Below are 23,421 nucleotides of genomic sequence, written 5' to 3'. Positions count from 1 at the left end.
AAGTCCATAAAAATTTAACTTCTCATGTTTAGGGTTATCTAAAATATGCCTAAAGAGTGCTTGGTTATCATTTTTAGCCCTTATGACTTTAAAAATAGGATAAAAGAAAAAGAACTATTATAGCAACCTAGATTCCAAACTGACAAGCCATCGGGGTCTTAATGGTGGAATTAATATTAAATGTTTTTTGAAATCTAGAAAGCTGTGTAAATTATAGGTTTTTAATTTATGTTAGTATCATACATGTATATTTATATATGAAATTCACATACAGAATTTATGTATTGTAGTTGTTTTTTAAAGATTTGAAACATTTATTAGTGAATTCTAACCTCATCAGTCATGTGATTTTTACTTTTTATTACTAAAGGAAAGGAGTGGAATGATGTATTTATTCTGAGGAAGTCCACTGATGTATGAAAGCACTAAATAAATTATTGCTCATTTGTCTGTGGTTGTTTGGAGTATTTAAGTTGTATTTTACACCACGTATGGAATCAAGTTGTTTTGAGCTGAATTTTTGGTCTGTTCTAAACTCAAGAATTTTGTATAATGGTTCATAGGTTCATAGATTAGTACTAAGCTAACTGCCCTTGCGAGCCATTTTAAGCTTAGCCAATTATCCCTTGTGAGACTCAAACCCTGCACCTTGTGTTTGTAAGGCAAACACCTTAACCATTAGGCCACCCTCCTAATATAATACATTTTCTTGCTTGGAAAAGCAGAACTGATCCATCACACAGGTTAGTATATGCTTAAAACAATAAGTAAGGCAAGTTCAGAAGAGTATTATTTGTATGAGATTACCATCCCCCAAAATAATATAAGATGAATAGGGTTAGGGCTCTAGGTCATGGGGAGGGTGCGAAGGTAGGGGGACAGAGAGGCCCATGAATAAGGCTGGAGTTTGGGGTGGTGGGTCAGATGACCCATGGATTGGAAACAATCTAGGGCCCAAGGCGTAAACTGCTATTGGTGACACCATGAACCTTTTAAGCTGAATAAACCCTTCACAACTTTCTTTTTACTTCTAAGCTTCCACACACCTTTAGCACATATATCCTATCTGTCAGTGTTATCTTCTGCATGATATGCACTTAAATCTTAAACATAGACACATAACCTTTCCTATATATAACATCTTAGAACTGATCAAGCAAATAACACTCGTAGACAAACATTAGCACAATATTTAGCCATGCTATTTAATGAATACCAGAGTTACAAGCAATCATTCCCTGCTGTGTTATCATAATGAAAACTCCATTGCTGGCTTTCTACCCAATGTTCGCTACCACTTCTAAGCACAGTAACAACTGCCATGAATAGACAAAACCATTACATATATCAAGTTCATCCACAAAAGCTGCTTATATTATATAACTTGATACATTAGAATGTATCAGATTATAAAACTCCACCCTCTCTAGTTTCATGATCCCTTGATGGACAAGGAATGCTGTCTTCAGACCATCACATCTAGTCTAAATATAATAAGAAGTTATTTTATAAAATTTATAGCAAAATGTACAGCAAACAAACACCAATCACAACCAAAGTGTCACATAGCTCATAACACTGGTGTGCCACCCAGCAACAGCCCCTAAGGCAAGACAACGTACCTAACACTTTAGTCATAGGTGACTCTATAGACAGGCACACTGATGTCCCACTCACCAGGCTGAACAAGGAGAAAATTACAGTCAGGTGCCAGGATCCGCCACATAACGCATGCATTCAAGACACTCCACAACAAGTACAAATATGACTCTGTCATTGTCCATGTTGGAGTGAACGACTTGAGATGTACCTCCCTGGACTACATGAAAAGAGACATGGAAAAGCTCTCGGATCATGTGGCCCAGGCAGTTATGACCCTAGGCCTGAGTAGCATGCTGCCTTTGCCCAGAATGATACCACAATATAAAGGCAAAATGATTGACTTCAACAATTGGCTAAGCTTCTGGTGTCATTCAAAGGGGATCCAGCATCTGTCTGCTTGGGACGACATGATCGACAGGCCATGATGCTTTGCCAGAGATGGTCAGCACCTGTCGCCCCTGGGATTCAGGTTACTGGCTAAGGCTCTTGCCACCCTTACAGTGCCTTTTTTAGGCAAAGTTCAGAGGACAAAACCACCACCGTAACAGGTAATCTCAATGCTAGAAGTTTAAACCTCAAAATGCACACTCTCGAGGCACTCCTAAAAATGGAGATTATCGATATCTGTAGAGTAACTGAGACCTGGTTCAAGGTTCCAGAGAGCACCCCTGCAATTCTAGGCTACAACTCTTACCACACTTTACGGCCACCAAACCAGGATCGAAACACTAAAGGTGGAGGAGTGTCCATATTCACCAAGGATATTCACACCACCAGGCTACTTGCCCAACACAATGCGTCTGAAATTCTCCAGGTGTAACTGACACTAGGTAAGACTGCAATCCAAATTGTAGCTTGCTACAGATCCCCCACCATGCCCCAAGATTCTCACTAAACCTTTCTAAACATGCTGGAAAATATTAAGATACAACCAACACCCTAATACTGGGTGATTTCAACTACCCTGCCATTAACTGGGAAAACTACTCGTGTACCAACACCTTTGCCCAACAGTTCTTGGAATTCATAAATTCCAATGCCCTGTATCAACTAATCCATAGTCCCACCAGGGGCTCCAATATCCTAGACCTGGTAATAACCAACATGGGAAATCGATGCTCCACACCTATGGTCACCCCCTCTTTGGTCAGGTCAGACCATAAGCTAATCACCCTAAACATCCACATCCCATCCCCACTCCCCAGTAAGGAAACCTCCATAAAAAAATTTTCCAAAGCCAACTTCATGCTACTCAAGTCAGAAGTGACAAACGTCATGACACCCATGCAGACGGGAACTGAAAGTTCGACTGCTGAGTCCTACACTAAGGCACTGTACGAGCACATCCACTCATGCATGAATCGTGCCATCCCAAATAGAACCAAGATGCTCTCCTCCAAAAAAGGAAGCCAATCTGGTGGTCCCCTGCCATAAACAAACTTTACAACAAAAGGAAGAAACTGTTGCAGAAAAGAGGAAAATCCCACGATGCAAAAAATTCCCTTACCAGCCTCAGTAAGAAGCTGAGATCCCTCGTAAAATCCTCCAAAGCTAGTTACGTAAAAAAAATTGCCAAAGATTCCAAAGACAACCACAAAGCATTCTATAACTATGTCAAGAATCTAAATGGCAATGCTCAGATCCCCTCTGAGCTACACCAGAATGGCATTAAATATACTGATCCCAAGGATATTGCCAATATCCTGGTAGATCGATTCAGTGCCAACTTCACCCCGCTCTCACCCCCTAAATGGCCCATCTCAATACCGGAAGATTGCCAAATTCTGGTAATAATGGCCACACAGGTAAAAAACGCACTCTCCAAAGCTAAGACTACAGCATCCATAGGACCAGATGACATCCTGGGCTGTGTACTACATGAACTACAAAATGAACTGGCACCTTACCAAATGACTTCTTTGACTCAGTCTCCAGAGCCGTGGATGAGGGTAAGGCAGTCCACAAAGCCTATCTGGACCTCGCCAAGGCCTTTGATAAAATCCCCCACTCTGGAATCACAGATAAACTTACTAAGCTGGGCATTAATCCCTATGTCACTCGATGATTTGCCAAATGGCTTACTGACAGAACCCACAATGTAAAAGTAGCTGACTCCAAATCCAGCTCCAGACAAGTGACAAGTGGAGTACCTCAGTGTTCAGTCTCTTGTTTGGTATCTACTTCTCTGAAGTACAGGCCAACACTAAGGGACTCTGGCTAACAAAGTTTGCAGATGACTGCAAACTGGGAGCCATTACTGAATCCCCAAATGATGTGGATACTCTACAAAAGGGCCTTACAGAAACAGATGCTTGGTGCCAGAGCCATGGGCACAAGCTCAATGCCAAGAAATGTATAGTTATCCCCTTTGGGAAAAAACATGTACCCGTGAATTACCACATAGGTGGCAGTACACTAAACACCGAAAGTGTGATAAGAGACTTAGGGACACAGGTGGACAGTGGTCTCACCTTCAATAACCACATTGCCACAACAGTCAGGAAATCCTTCTATGTGGCACACCTCATCACTAAGGGCTTTTCATCCAGAAAAAAGGAGATCATTGTCCCACTGTACTCATCCCTCATTAGACCCATTACAGAATACAACACCCCATTTGGTATTTTTCTCTCAAGACATCTGCAACAACTGGAAGGCTGCAGAAATACCTCACTAAAGGAATCACAGGCCTAAAGCAGATGCCCTATGCTGACCACCTTAAAAAACTCCAGCTATACTCTGTTGCATATTGTCTACTCAGAGGCAATCTCTGCTTAACATACAAGGCCATGTCAAACCCAGAGCTGCTGGACATGTTACACTTAAAGAAATCCCAATCCCTCAGAGCCACACGCTGCAGGGATCTAAAACTTGTCATCACAATAAACAAAACATGCTGGCGGGATACGTTTCTGACCCAGAGACTCCCCAGACACTGGAATAGACTGCCCATATGTGTCAAGCAGAGCACCTCCTTGGCCCTCTTCAAAAGGAACCTTGACGATTGGATGGGAGAAAGGAAATTCACCCCGGGGATCATTTCAGTCACCCTGCTAGACAGGGGTCCAGGGAAGTAAATAGTGTGGGAAGAAATAGCCAGGGAATTGTTATGGCTAGGCTTGTATAGGCCCTAGGACTGATAGCCTAGTACCAACCTATGAACCTATTATAATTGCCATTTAAACCAAGTGTTGTCATAATCCTTAAATCTCCCATTTAAAGCCATTTGTCAAACAGCGTATCAAATATTTGTGACAAGGACTGGAAGAAACCCATCTCATCTCACACATACAAAATATGCACATGTATCCCAGAATAGGAGTATTTTCTATTTTAGTGAACAGAGCACTAATTAAGCTGAGAAATGTATAATTGATTATAAATATAAGTACTCGATTATAGTCATGAAAAGCTAAGTTATTACTGACATAAAATTCCTTGAACATCATGCTGAAAGCCAGTACTTTTATTTTATCAAACCCCAATAAGGAAACTCTACATTATTACTAGGGAAACCAGACAAATATTTTATTCCAGAATACCCAGGTATACATGCCTGCGCAGTGAACATGTGTGCTTACTCTCTACCAAGGGCCAGACTTTATCTCTCACAGGGCAGGGGGCTTATACCTCTTAAAGGATGTGAGCCCATTCAGCCCAGTCACCCCAGGAAGATGGACAGATGGTAACTGTAGAAATAAAATTTAAGATACTTGATAGCTATGACAAATCCAGATAAAATATTAAACCACAAAGATGTTGCATTGTCAGCAAAGGTCTGTATAGTCAAAGCAATGGTTTTGACATTAACAACATATAGTTGTAAGGGTTGGACTCTGAGTAAGGCTATGCTCCATGAAGTCAATGCTTTTGAACTCTAGTAGTAAAAAAAACTTTCAAGAATTTCATGGACTGTAAAAATATCAAATCATTCAGTTCTTAAGCAAATAAACTTAGATTGTTCATTGGATAGTCTGATAGTAAAACTAAAACTAAAACCCAAATACTTTGGCCACATAATGCAAAGACCAGATACACTGGAGATGGCACCGATGCTAGGAAAGATCAAGAGCAAAAGACATTAGATGACATCAGAGCTTAAGATGGATAGATAGCACAAGTGAAGTAATAAATATGAATATATAAGAAATTTAAAGACGTAGTAATGAATAGACCTGATATCCTAAATGCAATCAGGCAGGCTGAACTAAGCGTCCACACAACAACAACTTTAGCTATCTACATGTCTCCACTGCTGATTGTCTTTTTCTCATTTAAAGTTTGATTTGCCATATGTGACCATAAAAGATGGTCACACAGTAGCATATCTAATGGTTTAAGGTAACAAACAAGTCAGTGTACTACTTGATTCTCAGAACCTAACAATTAAAGTTTTGCTTGCACTCCCTGTACCAAACTTATCAGGCTGGTAGCTTCCAGCCATTTCTTAGTATCACGATACATTTTCAAAAGTCAGTGAAAAATATTTTTGGCAGGAGTCAGATGAAATGTGAGGCTCGTAACTTTGGTACACAGTGTGTAAGTGCAATACACAGCTAAAATGCCATGCCAACTTCAGGCAGGCTCCATTGATAGTTACTACTGATGCAGAAACTGCTAGAACACTAATGTGCAATCACACATGTACAAAGCATGCAGAACAGTCGATAGAGAGATACATACACCAAGCAAGGTGTATATCAAGCTGTGTGCTTCTTCACAACACAAATGCACTGCAGCGCTGTAACATACTGAAATGAGTCCAAGGAGTGGATAATAATTCATTGATAATAATAATTGTGGTCACTGCAAAGACCACCATTCAGCGTGACAGACTGCACTGATTTTTCTTCTGCATCCAAACCTCAGCAGGTAGGATCAGGCAGACCATTCTCTAATGGATGGAACGTGGGGTACAGGGCAGAAGGTAATGGTTAGTATAGCTGTATATAATGGTTAGCACCTATGGCAGGTGTTATACTGGTACTATTTTGTACTATTTGTGTGGTGGTCAAGCAGTAAGGTACATTCATCCAGTCAAAAGGAACATTTCACCATCCAGCCAAGTACACAACAGGATATCCAATACAAGCAGGATGCTGCATGCCCTATCGCACATGAGGATACTTTCAAGTTAAAGGTACCATAATGCAGGAATTGCACAGATTACGGGAATTTCTGGAATAATATGTGTAACAAATAGCATACTCATTGACATTTATGCAGCAGGTCCAGGGATTCCTATCAATACATCAGCTGCTACAGCTACAATTCAGTAAACCTTCAGCTGGTGAATTACCACACAGTGTGTATGTAGAACATGTGCATCAAGTGCCTCAAGGGAAATCTCAGGGCTCATATATATAGCATGCTTTGTCACACTAGCATGACCTGCAGAAAGGTGAAGTTTCTCTATAAATATCTGTTTGGTCATGTAGGATATCCCTTGGCACCTGGCTACTTTTACCAGTAAGGTTAAACACCTCACAGGATGCATACAGCTGAGGACATTGTAGAGCAGGTGTAATCCTCAAATATGTTTTTGCACACTTGAAGAAATGCATCATGTGCCTATATGATTCTAGAAGAATCCAATAGTAGGACCCTGACAAGGCCTGCACAACACTGTTGGCAGGCTGCATCCTGCAGAATAAGACTGTACATCCAGGAGCAAAACTACATTGGGACAGGTATGAAAGTATCAGGTCTAGCTACCACTGCCAAGCAAGGTAGGCCATGTTCTACTACCACATCTTAAAACTCAGTCCCTGCAAACACATCTCCTTAACTCCGGTTGCACAAAATTGATGTTTTGAGTATTCAAATGCTCAAAACTTGAATATTCAAGAATGAAATAGTTAAATAGTTTCCAATCAAAGATACACTTCCTACTAAAACAAACAAGTGATTTTTTGTTCAGAGGCTAGCCCCTTAATTATTTACACTCTGATGTCACTGAAACACTGAGAAAGAACCATGACAAAAGTGAATAAATGCATGCATGAATGAATGAATGAATGAATGAATGAATATGTAAATAAATAACTAACAAAAGCATTCACCACTCATTTTTTTCTGAGCCACACCCATCTTGGAATGTACAACATATCTGTAAAGCATGTAGACTGCAGGCACAACACATTCAAATACACCTTTAAGCAGTTAAGTTATTAAAAGCTGAGCAATATAGGATGAAGTATATGAAGGTAAACCAGATGGTCAGTAACAGCAGCAAACGTAAGCAGGCCAGATGCATGCAGTGCACACCTAACACCTCTGATTAAATGAGACTTGATAGTATATCCAGGGTGTGATAAACAAATGAGCAACAGCACCTAGAAAGCACACAGAGTGCAAGCAGCATACATGCAAATGTCGCATATGTACGCATACCTCTCAACCTCTTGGTGTAAGAAATCTGCACAAAGCCAAAAATAATGGGGGACAAAGGTCTAAATATAGTGACAGATTCTGAATACTGCTGCTCTAATCTTACAAAGATGTCAGAATAATAGCTTTTGCTTTCACATGTATTTTTGAAGAATATGAAGTCTGAAACTTTAATGTCTGTTATTATTTACTGGGTTCAGTCCTCAAATATTTGCTGGGGAACCACACATTTTATGAGGAATAGACCAAGGATATGATGCACAAATCTGGACATTTTATGAAAATCTGGACAGTTGAGAGGTATGTATATAAGAGATCAGAATCAGGCATGTTATTTCATCACTGCCCTTTCACAACAGCAGAATACATCTCATTAGTAAGAGGCAGCAAAAACACCATATGGCAATGCTGCTACTACTGGCAATTCACCACAAACAGTGTTGTACTGCGCCATCCACAAATGTGACATTGACTTGCTGAGGATGCTGCAATGTTGTAGCAATCTGACTACCATGTTTACATAGACCACCAAGTGGTGAGGGGGAGATGTTGATGACTTTCTACAGGGTGTCAACTACTGAGGATGCAAACTCCAAAGCATCAATCCTGGCACAGTGGAGAAGATATCCATTAAACAAACCTATGCCCATATGGGGTTGGTAGTAGTATACATAGCTTGGGGCGGTCATTGTCACCAACCCCTGCAGTGTAAACATATACGCCTTCTTCTGTGGATTATAGCTGCAGCAGAGAGAGACTGTCATGTGACAACCTGCTGCAGCAGGTCATACACTGAATCAGCAAGATCATGACCCTCACATTACAAATGCATCACTACATCTGTGTGCCACTGCACCTGGTAGATGACAGCCATCAGTAGCTGATTAAGTTGTTAATCCATTATATTGGTATGCTTATGGACAACCTAAAATAGATGACCTACCTTGTGGCCAGTGCCTTGCAGGACACATTGTTGTCCACTGCAGCAATGCAGACCCATTCCTCAGCATGCAGCATACTGCACTAGAACATCACCAGTAGCATTGTCTTCTGTAACAACCTCTGCACAACTGTACACTGATGCTATGAGAGAACTTTCAGCCATGAAGACAGCCACCATTGAATATGGAGCTCCCTCTGCATTCATATTCAATACTGTGACTAAAGGAGAGATCCCTGCCAGTGCAGCTTTCTGGTACTCTTGACCATTTCACACCCCAATGGCTGCAGTGTTTTCTGCCCCATAGGCATACAAGTGTCAGTCACACTGGCATTAGTGGAACTGCACAATCAATATATGATCGCTATCTGGGCACTGAGCACTATAACTTTGTTATTTCGTCCACCCGCAAAATTGACTATGCCACAGTGGCTAGTCATACTATCTAGTCCTTTCACAGTTGGTCTACATGGCACTCCAGCAATGAACATAGTCAGAACTCTTTGTGCAGTGATTTTATCTGACAAGTATGAGGCAAACTCAGCAGAACTGCAGGCCACATCTTCTATGTATGTGTTGCAGGGGTCACTGCATAACTATAGCAATTAATGAGGAGCTACAGGTGTACGCATTAAAATATATTAGCTAATGTTACAATATATAATAGAACAACATTACATCATAATGTATAGCTATCGAGTGTGCGTGCGTGTGTGTGTGTGTGTGTGTGTGTGTGTGTGTGTGTGTGTGTGTGTGTGTGTGCGCATGCGTGCATGTGTGTGTGTGTGTGTGTTTGTATGTCCCTCTCTCTCTCTCTGTATATGTGGAAGTTATGACCATAGACAGTACACAGTATGTCACACACATCATGGACAGTGTTGGAAATGGTGTGGAGTGGTGAAGTGGACTGTATAGCCATTACTAAGGGGCATCAGTAGAAGGTAGTCACATGAACATGTCAGCTGCATGCGGAAGGCAATATACCATGTCCTTTACTTGCACCCCCTGTAAAGCATTTAATACTATTATCACTGCCCCCTTACACACCATGGATCAGATACTAAACTCAGGTTTACAGGTTCATAAGAGTTTACTAGGCTAACAACCACAAGGGCCTTTTTAAGCCTAGCCATGCATCCCAAATCTCTGACAAGTTGTGGTACCCTTGATATGTGTAAGCAGGGGCTTGGTAGAAGAAACATTTACAAGTACGGGCCTGGGAAATGGACCATTTACAGGCTGCCTGTGTCCATTAGAGACACAGGTGCCAAACCAGTGATGAATGTCCTGTTCTCCATCCAGTTCTCTAAGTTACACTTGAATTGGGTTAGAGAGGAACTCTGTTTTACATAAATGGGGAGCCTGTTCCAAAAGGGGTAGTCTCTGGGATACATACCTGCCTCGCCAGCAGGTCCTATTTATATCACAAGTAAAGTTTAAGTCTTTAGAACAGGTAATTCTGGTGCTGTTTGTTTTGTGGATATGCAGGAGGTCCATCAGAGCAACTGCTCTTCTAGTGTCACTGTTAGTCCTCCAAAGGACCTAGCCTTCCTCTATATGCCCTGAGCTTTCAACTGGCTGTATCCTTCAGATCAAAGATACTGTAACAATACTATTTGCCACCTAGATAAGGTCACTCATAGGACTGATGCTTGCTGCCACCTCTGTCCACTGTCACACACACTGCTGTCTCATGCCCACTGACAGGTATCGTGACCAGTGGCAAAACACGTAACCTTTGTAGACCTTCTTTGAGCAACATTTTGCTTAACTATTAAGTGTCAGTGTAAGTTGTTATAGTTGTTAAAAATCACACACAGCTTATGCACAGTTAAGGATGCCTCAAGCTCAAATGTAGTAAGACCAGACTCTTGGTGGGCTAGTGAAAACCAACTTTTTAGAGATGAGTAATTGGGGGGGGGTGCTCTGTGGTTTAACATTACCAGAATCTATACCTTTGATTCAGGGATAAGACATCCCAGGGACCAGTGCTACAGAAAGTTCATTGACCTGTCCATTTGACTTAGGACCACCTGGAAGCATGCAGAAGGCTGTTAAGAAGAGACCATCACAGGCATTCATTAAGTGTGACAGCTGCATGGTAAGCCAGTTTGTGATGCTGCCTGAAATTATACCTGTTCTCACTGCTGTATAATTGTTCTGAAGATGCAGACACCATTATTTAGAATTGCTTATACTATTACCTGGAATCAGAGGTGCTCTGGACAGCACATCAACTACCTAAGGTATACAGAGAAGTTACGGTTAGTAACATGTATCACTGGTTAAAGTCAGGCTCGGAATCCATACAATGCATTCACTGCATGAAATTGCTGATTCTGGGTAAGACATCAGTGAGAGAGTATGCATCCATTATAAGTCATTGATGAAATTAGGTACAGTATCCTTTGTACAAGGGGTGAGAAAATTGCACTGACCGTGTGGTATGTATTAGATGTAGTATCTGTACCACAGGAATGAGTATCCCACACTGACTACATGGTATGTATAAGATGCTTCAGCCTCAGTTTCTGTACAATGGAGATGGGCATGCTGCACTAAGTCATGGTATGTGTCCATTGCATGTTACTAGTGATATGAAGTGTATTATCCATATCATTTTGTGGGTGTGTGACAATGAATGCACTTTGACTGTCACTTTGTGCAGTGTCATACCCGAAAGGTAGAAATATGGTGCCAACTTTCTGTCATTGAAGCCAATATCTATACAGTAGTTAGGTATATGACACCCACTATATGGTATACAGCCTTTACACATCTTGTGTAACACTGAGTGTTGTCATGTAGTTCTGACTGCTTGATACATACCTACACTGCATAACTAGTAGCTTCAATGGTAATATTCTTAGCATGGGATGAATTTTTTCCATCTTAGAGCTGTATCTATTGCTTGTCCATGGTTATATCCAGCATGTACATAATTATGAAATGTTCATGTCCCATGGTATAACATGTTTGTTCTTCATGTCTTCTAATGTTCCACTGTGGCCTGTATATGTTACTGGATAGCTGTGTGGGTGAACTGCATGCATCTTAACTCTAGCCAGTTCAAGGTGCTAATGTACACATGCTGATCTATTGTTTTGCCATTCCTGCATTTCGTTTCCTAACTGCATATATAACTATTATGCACCTACCTTTTTGCATCATTTTATATGTTGTGTGCAATTAAAGTGAACCACTTGTCACTCCAGCAACGTGTCATAACATGTTGCTGCCTCTCTGTTTTTGAAGAGTGACCACCCCACCAATGTATACAGATGGTGTCTGGCACTCTGTATTGAAACATACATTACTCTGTATTCATTGGCACAAGCTAGCTTAAGAGCACTATTGGCTTGTGGTCCTGTGCTGCACACCTTCTCTGCCTGACCACTGTATGTAGGTTGTACAGTGTGAGTACACTTCTGTGTATCTTGCAGAGACCCTTATTTTACACAGTGCAAAATATTTTGCCCACCCACTGCAATGTCTATACTGGCTTTTCTGGATGTGTTCTATATCCACATTCCAAGGTCATAGCCTGCCCTGCTATGGAGTTGAACGTTTCTGTTCTTCACTTCTTTTGCCTCATCTAAGCAGTGTTTTTCCTGTTTGTGTCATATCTATATGTTTCGGACTTGTGTGCATACGTGTATTCTGGTATGATTGTGTTTTTCATGTTGCAAGTATTTCAGATTGCCAGGACAATGAGTATTAGTGAAGAAACTGGTGACACAACAGGACGTGGTAAGGATTCTGCAGAAGAATGTTAGTAAAGCACATCCATCATCTGTGTGATAAGTATTCAGACCGGCAGCAGGAGGTTAGTACATCTGTGGAATGGGTCATCCATCATCTCTGTGATGATGATTTTCCCCTGCAACAAGAGGTTAGCACATCTGTCGAATGGGTCATTCACAGTCTACACGATGTGGTTTTACACCTTCGGCAGGAGGCTGGTACAGCTGTGGAATAGGCCATCTATTCTCTGTGTGATGAAGTTTCATACCCACAGCAGGTGATAAGCACAGCTGAGGAAAAGGGCCATCTTTCATTAGTGTGATGAGATTACACACCTGCAGTGAACAAAGCAGGTCATATGAAGCACTGACTGAGTCAGACACCAGCTACACATTGCGGATACTGCCATCCATCCTGTTGTGGGGAATGTGAATGCTATCCTAGATAATGGTGTGACACCTACAATAGGCTGCTGTGCCTTGTTGCAGCACTATGTCCATAAATCAACAGTTTTTGTCAGACATTATTATGGACCTACCTCAGATGAGCATCACCTCATGATCTCCTTTTCTTGTGGGGGCTTTGCTGCTGGATATTTCTGTACAGCTCCCCATGCTTTGCCCTACGCTGCACTAACACCCTGCAGCTAAGTATACCTTAGTCAAAGTAAATGGGGCCATTTCTCTACCCCAACCAAATAGCCATAGATCCCATGCCATCTGCCACAGCTGTTGCTGCATCCTCTACTTGAGAAGGATGGATATGCATGCTCCAAGACTTACCAGCCAAGCATTGTGGCTCCCCACCCAGGCTTCTCCTCTATTGACTATTGACTTCTACAATGGAAAACCATTTAATGCTGGTGACTGCACCACCTGTGCTGATATACACTGATACACATGGAAATGATGATGCATCTGGACACTAGAAAGCTGTGCCAGTAGCTAACTTTCACACTTGAGAGAGCTGACATAGGCTTTATAATATACATATTTATTTGTTTCCATTGCATTTTTTTCAATGAAAACATAAATATATTGCCAGTTCTTCAGTAAGATGTATCATTTTTCCATGTGGCATGTGTGCACATGATGTTTTCATGCTGTTGAACTAGGTCCTGCATGTGTCTTACTGCACTGTGTCATTCATGTGGTGATATAAAGTGGAGGAAGTTTTGTGGCTGTTATTATGTGGTCCCTTTCCTACTTTGCAGTGGCTGTATTATGTGGTCCCTTTCCTACTTTGCAGTGGCTGTATTATGTGGTCTGTTTCTTAAGTTGCAGTGGCTGTATTATGTGGTGCCTTTCCTAAGTTACAGTGGCTGTGTTATGTGGCCCTGTTCCAAAGTTGCAGAGACTATGTTCTGTTGTCCTTTTCCTAAGTTACTGTTCCATACTCCCTTCAGTAATGCATACACAGTAGTAGTACAGTTGGGGTGTTCTGCACACATAATTTTTCTTTTATTCCTTGATGTTTGGTATATGTTTCATATGTGTGTATGTGTAGTGTGTGCCCCCTTTGTCATGGTTACAACCATTACATCCCCTGGGGTTGCCTGACTGCAATGCATGCTGCTGGTGCACTAAATTGCAGTATCCCTGTACACATTACCTGCATCTGGCACATGTCCAATTACTTTTGTAAACACATGCAATGGGAGTGGTATATGTTTTCACCCCTGCTATTCCCTTGCATGCATTGTAGTCTTGGGGGCTGTGCATTCCTCGATGGTGCCTATTCTGCTTTGTGAACTATGAATGCATTCTTAGGTCTTATTCCCACTGACTGTCAACCTACCTTCCTGTCCACTTGGCCTATTTGTTCTCCAGCCCCAAGAAGCAAAATACCTACAACAGATTTGATCCACTAGAAGCAGGAGACAAGCAGTGGGAGTAGATTCATCATAGTATCATCATTTTTTACATTCCTTTTTTTACTTAAGATACTATTCATTCCCCCTTGCAAGCCAATATGTCTCAGTACAAGTGCTAATGTCTGAAGATATACTCCCAATTACTTTGGAAAGCCTTTCGTAGTTCTGTGAAAGGTATTGCCTTAAACATGCACACACTTTGTACAAAAAAGCACTTCTGGTGATATCTTGCCTCACCCAAGGATTCTTGATGGAATCCTCATAAGGGGCATGCAACCTTCAAACTGCCCCCCCCCCCCCAAGACAGATGTGAAAAGACTCCGCCTCACCTTTCCAATGTCTCCGCCTGACAAACTTCTCAAATACCTGGGTCACTAATTAAAAACAAATTGTTTGAGTCATATTCAGGCTTTACTCTTGTATACTATGGAACTGGCACGGTCTTGTGTTTTTTATGCATGGTGACCTCTGTCTGTTGTCTGTGCTTCATTTGTTGTGCATAGGACATTGCTTTGGCAGCCTTTCTGTTAATATTACAGGGTCATTGCTACTGTGCCTGTTATTGATTTGCTGATTTGTGTACATCAGGTTAAGCTCTCTGCCAAGTGTACTGTATGCTACTTGGGATTCTATAGGCTGTATCTGATGTACAGTTTACTCTGTGGCTCCTTGTGCATGATTCATGCAAGGCATGGTACTTACTTTCCTGTACATACTTCTCTGAATCATGCTGTTTATAGTTCACAGTCTGATACTCTTCTATTTTCCTTTGATCTACGTTGTTCAATGAGCTTTTTAATCTGCCTGACCAAGATTAGGTCTCACCTTTGAAAAATTGAGTTGTCCCATGAGACTTAAATGCAGTGATTTGGAAATTGTATGTTTTCATTATGCCAGACCTGCTATGTTTTCTAAAGGCATTATTTATTGTCTTTCACTTCCAAATGTGCATCTCTCATCAAGTAGCAACAGATCTTTATTCTGGGTCATGTAAGATATTGACTCACTATTGGTAACCAGATATATGCTGTGCTTTATAAGCTAACTATAGTTAGGTTAATATGTGAGCATTTATGTGTGTTCTTGTATACATGCTTCTCCATGTTTGACCTTTTTTTCTTTCATTAGTCTAGTTTACTTTAACTTTACACTGTTTCTGTAAGCACTGCATTTGTGTGGTATTAATTTTCACTGTAACAAATGTGTAGTTTATATAAATGAACAATTTCCATTCAAATGTGTCATTTAAGGCTCAAATAAATATGTAAAGTAATGCATTCCTTCAAGAAGCCTAGCTTGAGATGGTAAGATGCCACCTCTTACCTGGCATAGATATCCTCATGTGGAAGCAGAATCTGGAAGTAGTGCAGCTGATAAAGGTAGATTCCAATCAGGTGCCCAGCACTGAATATAGCCATCATTACGCACAGACTGCTGAAGACAATTGTACTGAACATGCGATAGCAGGCCCACCAGGAACAAATGCCAAGGAAGGTGAAGAAATATACTCCTGAGGTCAGTGATGGTATGGTGATACCTTTAGACCAAAATAAGAGGAAAAATAATGCACCATTTATATAGGATACAGAAAAGTGTTATTTTTCCTAGGAAACCATCCTACATCCAAACAGTGTATCATAGCAGTGACATCAGAAAGCTTAAGTCAATGTGATACAATTAGGGAAATATATGTTCTAATTTTGTTATTATTATTGTTACCAGAAAGGTTTAACTGGTCAGATATACCCTGTCCAACAGAAGAAACAAGCAGTAATGGATTTTTGCAGTGCTTTTTCTCATACTGCATAGATTTTTTCCCCCATTTTCTATTTTAACTCACTGGGGCTTCAGATCCAGAGACAACAGGTAACACTCCTCACTGTCATAACATTTCTTTGTGATTCCCTTGTTATTTTCTTCCACCAGCATTTCTGATTCTTTCCAGTCAAGCCTACAAGATCACCAGTTGGTAAACAACAAAGTTCTAACAACAATTATTATATGCATTCTGAGCAGATTCTACAATACAGCCTCTGTTACAGTTACCAATATAAATGAACATTCAGAAGACATTTAAAATATAGAGTACATAAGAAAGAATTTCATTTTGTTGTTAGATGGACTGTCACACTTTTTGGGTAGTATATGTCGTATTTGTTTAGGTTTTCGTGGTGATATGTCACTTGCACAGCTCAAATTGAATGAACTTGTATGGTGCTAAAACTGCTTTTATTCTTTGTATCTTGTCATTCTAATGGAGGAGTTAATTGCATGGTATAATCCCTATGCTTAATCCATACATCATGGTCAGGTGTAGGTAATGTTGGGCTTACCTAACGATGGAGCACTGCATTGCAATTAGCTAGTGATTTTATAATGAGATTACACTCAATGACATCATTAAAATAGAAATTTCTTACCTTTTTAAAATAATGATACCACATTAAGAAAACACTTTTCTGTTCTATCTCCTCTTGTTAAGTGTAGGCTCTGGAATAACGTAGTGGTGTACTGTGCATACGTACACCCATCTACATGACAATACTTGCATGCTACAATGTTCTTTATATTGATCACTGCTGCAGTAGCCTAAGCTATATGGATTATATTCTGCATAGGACATAACAGCCAGACAACTTCCAAAGCTTCAGAGCAGCTCCACGGGCCCAAAACATTAGTCATCTTGAGCTGTGCTGAATAAAGAGACCAGTGTAGGCACCAAGCCCTGCAGAGCTTTCATGCCGCCAAAGAGGGAGCTGCACTCCCAGCTTCGGAGGATTGACAATCAGCTTGTACTGTTCCATTGCTGGGCAGATAAGTTCTCTTTAAGTAGATGCCTTTCAACATTTTTAATATTTTAGTTTACTTTCCTTTATGGGAAAGTATATTTTAAGCTAGGAATACATGCTTTTATTGACTTTCAGACGACTTTGCTTTACTTTTAAACGGGAGCACACTTTTGTGTTTGACAGTTTAAAAGTTGATTTAAACATTCTAAAACCATTTTATCTGTGGGGAAACTGTTTAAATTACTTTTTTGGAAATGGTAATGTGTATTACAGTACTTTTTACTGTGATTTTATTGGAAAAATTACATTGTACTACTTTTGAAATTTTACTGGCTGGTTAGTTTCCCTGAGAAAAATGCACCATTTTTGGCTTGACCATGGAACAAACTACCAGTCCCATGGACAGTTCTTCTTCCAGCGAAAGAAAGAAAAAGTTAACTAAACAGTCCTTGCTGCCACAACAGGCTAGCAGTTTCTCTCAGCCATAAGTGGGTATCTCTGCTGTGGCCAAAGTTGGTTCTTCAGACCACTCATCTTTTTACCTGGATCTCTCTGGTGTTGCCCATACAGCCATTATGAACCATGGGTTAACCATATCCTCTGTGGATGTTGAAGTCCCCTTAGAGGGCAAGGAAGAGCTACTCATTGTTGACAGAAGGGGAAGGGAAGGTACCCCTGCATAACCAGAATGTTATGCCCATCCCCGGAGAAGCTGTTGCTGCCATTAAACATCCTGTTTGCCTTAACTTTTCTGTCAAAAAGAAACAGAAAACAAAACATTTAGCTTCTCCTGCTCCAGTTTCACTGTACAAGAGTAGTTTATTAAGTCTGGCTCAGGGTCTCATACAAGTTATTGACCCTTCTTATCTGGTGGTTTCTGGTAAGAGAAAAGGGCATTTCTCTTTTCCTAAAGAGATTAAAGAAATTGAATATGAAGAGGAATGTGATAGGAGATACAGTTTTTTCTCCTTAGAATTTTGATTCGGACTCAGAGGAGAGCATGTTTTCTGAATCTCCCTGTTAAGGATTCTCTTTTGCTGTGACTGCTTCCAGAATGTGCCAGTGGTTTCAGTTGGAGAACACTAAGGTTTCTCAATCCCTCAGAAAATACTATGAAATGTTACAAATGGAATTCCCATAATCTCATCCCAATCCCCCAGTGCTGCTAGCATTGCAGGATGTGTTTGTCACAGTTTACTATTAAAATGTATGAAGCATTTGAGCAACACCTGTTCAAATACTTCACATGTGTGCAGGTTACATGAGCGAACATCATATTTGCGAATGGACTGTGCATTCGCAAATATAACATTCGCTCATGTAAAGGGATTGTAGTACAGTGCGGTTAGGGAAATACATCCCTTTCCTCACTGTAGTGCGATCTCGGAGTTGGAATATTAAGTTGGGGGTTGTAGGGGCACAGCCCCCCACAGGGCAGTGCAGGGGGGGCTTGCTCCCCTGCATAACCGGGATGTTAGGTGTAGGGATTAGGGAGTTACATAATGGTGGTATTGTTAATGCCGTAAAATGTCGTTGTCGACATTTTCAGCATTAACGGCTGGTTTTCGACAATAGGGCCGTTCGGTTAGTTGCAGTTTCGGTACAACACTTCGCTGTTCCGTACCGTTTTTTTTTTTTTAATTTTCAGTATATTGATAGTAAACCGTTTGTCACAGCCTGGGATTTCCCACATAGACAGCCTGCTTAGCCTGTTGCACCTAGGAAAGCAAATAGAATTTACAAAGTTCCACAGTCTTTCAAATTTCCACGCACTCATCCCATACCTGACCCAGCAACTACAGCTTTAGTCAATTCAGCTGTTACCAAGCATATTGTTAATTCTAATACTTTCCCTTCTGACAAAGATGGTAGAACAATTGATAAGTTTGGGGGGAAAGTGTATGCTTCTACAACTTTAATTTTTAGAATTTTGAATTGTCAGAAACTTATGTTAAAGTTTTATCTGACTAATTGCGGAAATATTAAATCTTCAGTTCCTTCCACTGAGGAAAAAATCTTTGCACGGTTTAGTTTGTTCTATTTCTCAGATCACTGCTCATTGTTTAAAGTGTGTTTATGATTTTGACCCTGTAAACACTATATCCAACGGTACTGTGTTTGCCTGGCTGTGTTCTCAGAACCTTCCAGAGGATGTAAAAATGGGATTTTAAATTCACCTTAGGATATAGATCTAGTTTTTGGACCCTCTGCTGTAGAGGTTATCAAAAAAAGTGATGACAGGGATAAGATGACACAGGGAATCTCTTAGATTTTTCATTCAGCCCTCATTCTCTAAAATTTCCAAGCATTTTCTGCTCCTTTGTCCATTTTGGCAAGAAACAAAACAACAATCTCATCAAAATGCTGGCAAGTAGACATTTAAGAAACAATGGCATAGAGTTTCTAAAAAGAAAGTGGGACCACCCCCAAATAAAAACAGTCAAATAAGTCAGGATGACTATGTAAGGGATGCTGTCCTTCCTCCCACTCTTACAGTTGTTTATCCCTTGCAGAAAGCAAGAACCTCTATTTCTCTTTTTGGAAACAGATTGTTTCAGACAAATGGGTTATACGACTGATTCAGCAGGGTTACAGATGGCAGTGGGAAGAAATCGCTCCTTTCCAGGAAATTATTCCACACTCACTAGACAAAACCAAACTGTTCCCTTCTGTTCAACAGAACATGCTTTCCCAGACGGTAGTAGAAACAGCTTTTATTCAAGAATGTTTCTGGTGCCAAAGAAAGAAAATGCCTGGAGGCCAGTTCTGGCCTTTCTTTCCTAAACCAGTTTATGATAGTGTCCAAGTTCAAAATGCATTCACTACAGAACATCTTTCCCCTTCTTCCTCATTTGAGTTTTTTTTTTGTAACCTTAGATTTAAAAGATGCTTATCCTCACATTCCTATCACATCCAGATTTCAGACATTTCTTAAGTTTTTGTGTCTGAATCACCTTATCAGTTCTCTGCCTTCCCTTTGAGCTATCCACTACTCCAAGAGTGGTCACAAAGTATCTATCTTCAGTTCTATCACATTGCAGGCTACATGATATATGCATTTTCCATATTTAGAAGACTTGTTTATATCTGTGCAGAGTCTTTTTCAAGGTGTCATGAACTTCTCACTTGGGTGAGAGGTATCGTATAATACCTGGGATTTCAAGAGAACATTCAAAAGACTTTTTTGACTCCATCACACAGGATTGTGTTCTTTGGGTGTTTGCAAGAGATCTAAGTGCTAAAAGTTTTTCTTCCAAAGGAAAAAAATAGATCTACATTTACATCTATTCTAGGGGATTTCCACTCAGACTTTGGTCAACTGGAGGGAATACCTCAGGATTCTAGATTTTATAGCATCTATGATTCTCATGATGCATCTGGTACGACTCCACATGAGAAACATACAATGGTATCTGAGGTCTTTTTGGTCTAGCATCAACACCCATTATCTTTTCGGATTCCAGTTCTGGGATTTGTGATTACAGAAATCACTTGGTCAAGACATCAAATATCCCTGAATCCAGGTCTCACCTTTTAGCCTCCTGCTCAATAGCAGTCAGTCCTGACAGACGCCTTGGATGTTGCTCAGGGAACAGTATCAAGAATAAAAGTGCAAAGTATTTTGGACTAAAAAAAGGAGAGACACCAGCACATAAATATAAAATAGATGCTTGCCCTTATCAAGGCATTCAGTTCTTTAAATTGCCTGTGGTCCCTAGGACTATTTCAAGTTGTTAAGTTTCTCAAGTAGATCTTTTTGCCTCCTTTCAGAACAGCCAGCTAGCAAAGTTCCACTTCCACAAGACTCCATGCAAGAAGGCTTATAAGACAGATGCCTTTTCTTTTCCTTGAAAAAGAATGTTCATGTACAGTGGATATAAAAAGTGTACACATCCCTGTTAAAATGCCAGGTTTTTGTGATATAACAAAATGAGACCACAATAAATCATTTCATTTTTCCCACCTTTAATGTGATCTATAAAGTGTACAATTCAATTGAAAAACGAACAAATCTGTTAGGGGAAAAATATAAAAAATAAAAAATGTACAATAAGCTGGTTGCATAAGTGTGCACACCCTTAAACTAATACTTTGTTACATAACTGGACTTGCATATGTGGAGTAAATTAGAGAGGATAGGACACACAAACACACAACACAAACACAGAGCATACAGCACATACGCACTGTAGACTAGTGTGTGTGTTGTATTTTTAAAAAGCATTTCCAAGGACAGCACGTGCATATAAATAGCAAGCACATGCTAGCTTCAGTGCCATTTTGAGAGTGCAGCCAGAGTGTGAGCATGTATGGATGTGATAGCTAGTTTGTTTATAAGTTTATCTAAGTTAAAGTTATTAAGCCTCAATCCTGATGGGTTTGTACATAATAAAGTTGCTTGAACAGAACCCACAGATGTTCGTCTGTTCTATCCTGACAAGATGAGTGACATGGTGTCAGAACGAGGATTCCAGGGGCGTGGCCAAGGATGAACACAGGATAGCAGCAGATTTCTTCAGCTCCACCAATTTCATTACACTGACAGGAATTAATTACTTAAAAAATTAATTTTTGAAGTAATTTTCTTTCTAAATACGTTTGTTTTATATAGTTCTTGAACTATATCTAAAAAAGAAAGGAAATCTTAACAATATTCCTGTCAGAAATCACTGTGGAAATTTTCCTGTCAGTTTATCAGTCTGAAATTAGTTCCAGTAAGACAAATTCTCAAGACTCCAGCATCAAGAAAGAACTTCAGTCTCTGATAATTATAATCCAGCAACTTACTGATAAAATGGATAAAATGGATACTAAAATAGACACCTTCATAGAAAAAACTACAAAACAAATAGACATGTTACATACAGACCTGCAACAACAGAAGAACCAGATGACAGGCATAGAAGAAGCTGTGAATGACATGGAAAATAGAATCCAAGAAGAGGAAATCAACATTGAGTTTCTGCTGAAACAAAATACACATTTACAAACAAAGCTGGATGACCTGGAAAATAGATCTAGGCAATAACATTAGGATTTTTGGACCGCCAGAAAATATTGAAGGTAACAATATTACTTCTTTTTTAACAACTTGGCTCCCTAAAACTTTAGACTTACCAGAAGCATTCTCTTTTGGTATCGAATGAGCACATAGATCTATAGCTAATACTAACTCTAACAAAAATATCCTAGATCAGTTATAGTTAGATTTCTATCATCTTTGATAAAGAGATGGTTCTTAAATCTGCTTGGGCTAAAGCTCCTGTTAAGATTAATGAGACAACTGTGCGTTTTGACAATGACTATTCTTCCATGGTAATAGCTAAAAGAAAAGTTTTTCTGCCACTAATAAGGGAGCTTAAAAAGCACAGTTTAAAACATACCTTCTGTTTCCTGCCAAGCTTAAAATCTTCCTTCCTGATGGTCCTAAGGTTTTCGATGATTTAGACTCTGCTTTACTGTTTGTCAAAGAAAAAGGATTTTGGATAAAATAGAAGAAATGGAATGGGCTAGTTCTTCATTAAAGAGATTGGCAACTGAAGCTTCGTGGAAGACTTCAGAGAAGAAGAAGAGACTAAAAACAAATGATTTGTTATATGTTTTTTCTCTCTCATCATTTTAGTTCATTATTAATCTTTTGAATATAGTTCCTGCATTTCCAGAAAGCCACAAATATTTTGGAAAAGATTTAATCAAAGTTATTCTCTATGTGCAAAGAAATGTTTTGTTTCATAACCAGTCAAAATACCTGAAGATTTAATGGCAAGCTGTGATTCAATTTGTTTCTCTTTCTGAAAAGAAGTAAGGTTAGTAATTTGATACATTTTTTATCTTTACCTTTTTCCTTCTCCTTTTATTATTTTCTTTGTTTAAACAATGACATTCTATTTAGATTATGTAGTGGGTAAAGGGTGGGGAGGGCAGGGAGAGAACAGTAATGAAAATATCATTAATAGAATAATAACATATTTATTCCTTGTAAAAGTTTTTATAAGTTCTTCAAATGCTATTTCTAATTATACTTTCTTGATTATACTGCTTATGCCTGTTTGTAAATAATCTGTTATGCTTTAACTAATAAT

General features: G+C 39.8%; 1 protein-coding gene across 1 annotated transcript in view; it reads right to left on the bottom strand.

The window, feature by feature from the left end:
• Positions 1-23,421, bottom strand: part of LOC122816231 (piezo-type mechanosensitive ion channel component 2-like) — a 1,381,906-nt gene that overhangs the window by 1,282,972 nt on the left and 75,513 nt on the right. The window contains exon 5 of the mRNA XM_044088974.1: positions 15,873-16,086. Coding sequence (XP_043944909.1) covers positions 15,873-16,086 — 214 coding nt within the window. The remainder of the gene's footprint in view (positions 1-15,872; positions 16,087-23,421) is intronic.

The sequence above is a fragment of the Protopterus annectens genome, chromosome 12.part0 (genome assembly GCF_019279795.1).
Source record: "Protopterus annectens isolate FY-2018-M chromosome 12.part0, PAN1.0, whole genome shotgun sequence".
Classification (NCBI taxonomy): domain Eukaryota; kingdom Metazoa; phylum Chordata; order Ceratodontiformes; family Protopteridae; genus Protopterus; species Protopterus annectens.
Note: the sequence above shows the minus strand (reverse complement) of the source record. Positions and strands in the feature narration are given on the sequence as shown.